Source organism: Austrofundulus limnaeus, unplaced genomic scaffold (genome assembly GCF_001266775.1).
Source record: "Austrofundulus limnaeus strain Quisiro unplaced genomic scaffold, Austrofundulus_limnaeus-1.0 Scaffold179, whole genome shotgun sequence".
NCBI lineage: Eukaryota > Metazoa > Chordata > Actinopteri > Cyprinodontiformes > Rivulidae > Austrofundulus > Austrofundulus limnaeus.
This window is the reverse complement of record NW_013952581.1, coordinates 1,045,666-1,051,303: the sequence shown is the minus strand read 5'-3', so window position 1 is coordinate 1,051,303 and position 5,638 is coordinate 1,045,666. Positions and strand designations below refer to the sequence as shown.

General features: G+C 43.1%; 1 protein-coding gene across 1 annotated transcript in view; it reads right to left on the bottom strand.

Annotated features, from left to right (window-relative positions):
- The window catches only part of col12a1b (collagen, type XII, alpha 1b), a 105,433-nt gene that overhangs the window by 75,668 nt on the left and 24,127 nt on the right, over positions 1-5,638 (bottom strand). The window contains exon 11 of the mRNA XM_014017903.1: positions 3,074-3,352. Within this exon, the coding sequence (XP_013873357.1) occupies positions 3,074-3,352 (279 nt within the window). The remainder of the gene's footprint in view (positions 1-3,073; positions 3,353-5,638) is intronic.

Sequence of the window (5,638 nt, the reverse complement as noted above, 5' to 3'; positions counted from 1 at the left end):
TCATGGTGGAACATTGGTCATGGATCACGGATCATGGTGGAACATGGATTATAGATCATGGTTCATGGTGGGCCATGGATCATGGTGGAACATTGATCATAGATCATGGATCATGGTGGATCATAGATCATGAATCATGGATCATGATGGGTCATGGATCATTGTGGAACATGGATCATGGTGGATCGTAGATCATGGATCATGGTGGGTCACGGATCATTGTGGAACATGGATTATAGATCATGGATCACGGTGGGCCATGGATCATTATGGAAGATGGATCATGGTGGATCATATATCATGGATCATGGTGGGCCAAGAATCATGGTGGGCCAAGGATCATGGTGGAATATTGATCACAGATCATGGATCATGGTGGATCATAGATCATGGTGGGTCATGGATCACTATGGAACATGGATCATGGTGGATCATAGATCAAGGATCATGGTGGGTCATGGATTATAGATTGTGGATCATGGTGGGCCATGGATCATTATGGAACCTGAATCATGGTGAATCATATATCATGGATCATGGTGGGCAAAGGATCATAGTGGAACACTGATCATTGATCATGGATCATGGTGGATCATGGTGGATCATAGATAATGGATAATGGATCATGGTGGGCCATGGATCATGGTGGAACATGAATCATGGAGGATCATTGATCATGGTGGAACATGAATCATGGTGGATCATGGATCATGGTGGATCATGGATCATGGTGGACCAAGAGTCATGATAGGCCTTGGATTATGGTGTAACATGGATTGGACCTGCTGGGTTTTTGATGTGACAGGTACCGGAGGTCCGTTTCTGTCATGTGACTAAAAAATTTTTAAATCCATAAACAAGACTTCTGAAAGTTGACCCAGAGAACTACAGAGGCACTGGTCCTGGTCAGGATTTAGTTTCCCTCCAGGTTTTACTCAGAGCCCCACAATAAAAGCATCCATTAGTTGAGCTTCTTGGCTCATTAAAGTCATAAAACTAAACTTCCTCCTGGAACCACGACAGCATTAATTGTCCATAAAGACGGAGAAAGAAAATTCCAGGTTTTATTTCAGTTCGCTTTAAAGATTAAAACACTTTCTTATGGAAAATTTACACCTTAATGAGTTTTTCACTAAATATATTCATAAATAACCTGATAATCTGTGTTGATTACGCTTTACTGGAGCAGAATAAACAAAACCCAGCTTTGGACCTCTTTTGATCCACTGAGTCCTGAACTGAAAGGAACACACTTGGACGGGTCAGAACCTGCCTTGACATCAGAACCGAACTCCCAGCTGCTCCAGCAGCAGCAGAGTAGGTGATAACAGTGAGCCAAGAGTCCGAGGGTCCAGGAAGTGGAAATATTTTCACAATAAAACGTCAGGAAAAGTTTTATTGTTAGAACTCACTGCTGATCTCTGATTGGCTCTGATTCTGTTAGAAGAGTTAGAGGGGGAGCACATGAAGAGCTTCAGCCTCCATCACAGTGTAATAAAGTTCTGGTCCAGTACCAAGTGGAATCAGAACACGTTCCAGAAACACATAAATCCACTGGAGAACTGCAGACTGGGATTAAAGTTGTCCCTTAAATAAGGTCAAAAACTCAGAAACCACCTCGGAGGACAAACAGCTGCAGCGTCTGAAGGAGCTGGAAGGACCAGGAGCTGTGGCCATGGAAACAAAAATACGGTCTGTTTGTTTCCAGCTGCGTCTGCAGAGTTTTGGCTCCTGGCTCACAAACTTAAATGTCTTCAGAAAAGACGTCATCCCTCCCTAACGAGGCCAGCAGCCACTGCCGAAGCACGGAGAGCCTTGTCCTCGAGGAAAAAATGGCTCCACTTTATTGTTTGTCACCTGACAGAACATCCTGACCGGGTTCTGTCCCAAAACTTTCAGAGCTTCTGCCTGTTTTTCATTCTTTCCCTGTAAGACAGGACAGATCTGAGGAGAGGCTCGATGGGTGGCGTCTGGGCTGGAGACCAACCGCAGCGGGTCAGGAGTCCACGTTCCACCAGGGTCAACTTGTGAGACCTGCTGCCACTCCCTGCCTTTACCAAATAAAAGCACTCCAGAAACGTGTGTCTTCTTGAAAGAGTGTTCTTAAGTGTAATTTCATTGTGCTCCGTACAATGACAATGAAGGCATCATCAATCAATCAAACAATGGCTTTACAAAATAAAAGCACTCCAGACACAACAGCTTTAAAAAAAACTAAAGCCCTCAGGAGAATGCTTTACAAAATAAAAGTGCTGCAGAAACAACTGCTTTAAAAAATAAAAGCACTCTAAACACAAGAGCTTCACAAAATAAAAGTGCTCCAGAAACAACTGTTTTACAAAATAAAAGCGCTCCAGACACAACTGCGTTAAAAACTAAAAGCCCTCAGGAGAACACTGCTTTACAAAATAAAAGCGCTACAGAAACAACAGCTTTACATAAATAATAGCACTCCAGACATAATTGCTTTACAAAATAAAAGCATTCAGGAGAGCACTGTTTTTCAAAATAAAAGTCTTTGGCATGTCACAGTAAAGTCTAATTTCTGTTTTCTTCATTTCTGAAGAAAAAAAAACAATCTGAAATTTCCAGGTTTAAAGATGTTTGTGGTTTTTATAGCCTCCAAACACAAAGTGATGACAAGATGTCTGCAGACGCCTCTGGATCAGAACCACCTGATCGTCAGCCAAGAATTCCTTCCTGGACCAGAACTCGAACCATCTCAGACCTACTTTAAGTTTACGGAATCTTTAACTGCTAAGACAGAAACTTTAGAAACGAAAGTCTAACAAATCGCCTGTTTAACTTTAACATCATCTCAGGAAAAAAAAAAAAAATCACAAAACCATTCAGGTCAGAACTGGTCAGAACTTTAGCTAAGTCTTATGTCTTTCCAGACAGGAGGTGTTTTGTTTTTTGTGCTTACTTGTCAGGACAAAGGATAAAATGTAGCTATTGGGCTAATTCCTGCATATTTACACTGCTATGAATTATAATGTTGATTAATGTGCTCTGTCCTGATCAAATTAAATTAATTAACCCGGTGACTGTAGTGAGACGTTGAGACAAATACCTTCTAATGTGGTCTCATGGCCCGTCACAGGTAGGCTGTCCCCCTTCGCATACTGAGCAGAAACCTTGACTTCGTAGCGGGTTAGAGGGGTGAGGTGGGGGAGGACGGCAGTCAGAGTGTCCCCGGGAACAGACATGGACACATAATGTCCTTTGGTGTCCTCTTCGGGCTTAAACTGGATCAAATAGAACTCAACATTGTCGGCGTCTATCTGCCACGAGGCCCGGAAGCTTCTGGGTCCAACTTCAGAGAAGGAAAGGTCTTTGGGTTGGACCAGTTCTGCAGGAGGTGGAAGACAGAAAAACAACAGTTTTATATTGATTTACTGACAGTCAAACTTCAAAAAGAGAAGCTTATCAAGGTTAAAAGTTTTTTTTTTAGCTGAGGACAGATGTAGAGTTGGACAAACACATGTTTTATTTGTCCAGGTTTTAAATGAGAGCAGGTTGGTGGTCTGACAGGTGGTCTGAATTGTGGATGTTAATGAAAGGAACAGATAAACTTTAACCCATACATTAAACAGAGTTTAATACATCTGAGCTTCTGAGGTTTTTAGAACATAATGAACACATTACAGTTGAAAAGCTAATCACCAGGATGAAACTAAAACTCCATCAATCAGCTTCATCTGGAAAACTTGTCTCAAATTCTCTGAGGTCTTTAAGCTGAACTCTGGAGGTATAACTCACAGAAGGACAGGTCCCTGAGGACAGACGAGCACAAACCTCTGAAGGTGAAAAGTGATCTTACCAAAACAAGAAAAAAACATTTAGGACTTTGCTGAAAAGAAAGCAGTAGTTTGGAGGCACAGAGCTGACCCAGATGTCAGTTAATAAAGATGTACAGCCTCCAGCTCCATCAGTCAGACAACATGAAGGCAGCTGTTTCTGGAAGATTCATGATGTTGGATAAAACTGCTGCAGCTCTTCTCTGCTGACACGAAGCCATCATTATATAAGAATTATATAATCGGCAATCAAATTGGGTGTGAGTCACATTCAGCTCCGGCAGACTGGGAGCAAGGTTCTGGCTAATCGGAACCTTTTTCAGTGGATGAAACCGTGGTTTTTTTACTTGTCTGAGCTGGTCCACAACATGTCTGCTGCTGGAGCTCAGAGTCCCACTTTGTTTATGAAGACCAACATCTTCAGACCGTCTGGACGGTCCTCATGGCAACGTTGAGTCCAGCTTGCTTTAAACAAAAGCAAACACATCTCTCCAACCAATATTTGACCCAGTTTGACTGGTTCCACACGCAGGACCCTCGCCGTCTTGAGCAGATCAAAAGGTGGACATGTGTTTTACACATTGAGGCAGAAAAAAGAGGATTTAGCTGAAAATGATGCCCTTGGAGAAGAGACATTAAAGTAATTGTGTCCATGTGCACGACAGATCTGTTCTCCTCAGCCGTGAGAGTTGCTTCAGTTACGTCTGTTTATTGCAGTAATTTATTCTTCAAATGTTGTTTAGATGACTTCACCATAGTTCTAGTTGCACATGTGCATAAATAAATAAATAAATCAAATCAAATAATCATCTAATTTCTCGGTTATTAACGTCACAATGCCTCCTGTTTTTCTGCAGTTTCCATCCAGTGAGTCTGCTGCGTCACAGAAAACATGGAGCTTGATGGTGTTCTGAGTTTTCCACTTTACCTTCCATAAAGGAAGATCTTCTGCACAGAAACTAGGCCCAGCTGAAGCCAAACACCAGTTCTAACTGTCCAATAAGAGATTTTCCAAGACTAAGAGCTCTTGGGTTCACTGAGGGTACAGTACCAGAACAACCTGGTGCCAGCTGACTGATCCAGAACCAGACTCTCCCACACAACAACAGCCCTTGATCGCACCACAGCTGAGCAGAGAAACACCCAACATGAAGGCCATCGACGGGCGGGAGGGTCTGAGACCACCTGCAGGCTGACCCACAAAGACTGAGTCACAAACAAGTCTTTACATGAAAGAGCAGAAAGTAATGAAATACCAGAGAGACAGAGACAAGAACAGGACGTGGACACAGAAAGACAGATGGGCACAGGGTGAGTTCCTCCTCCTCCTCCTCACCCTCAGTCCTCATCTCAGCTGGATTGCATTCCTGTCTGAACCTGATTCTCGTCTTCACCTCCAGAACATCAAGATTGCTGTGCGTTCAGTTTGTTCTGTGTTCAGTTTGTTCTCAGTGTGGTGGGCCACGGATCATGGTGGAACATAGATCATGGTGGAACATAGATCATGGTGGAATATGGATCATGGTGGATCATGGATCATGGTGGATCATGGATCATGGTGGATCATGGATCGTGGTGGATCAAAGATCATGGATCATGGTGAATCATAGATCATGGTGGGTCATGGATCATTGTGGAACATGAATTATACAGTAGATCATGGATCATGGTGGGCCATGGATCATGGTGGATCATAGATCATGGATTATGGATCATGGTGGGTCATAGATCACGGATCATGGATCATGGTGGGCCATGGATCATGGTGGAACATTGGTCATGGATCACGGATCATGGTGGAACATGGATTATAGATCATGGTTCATGGTGGGCCATGG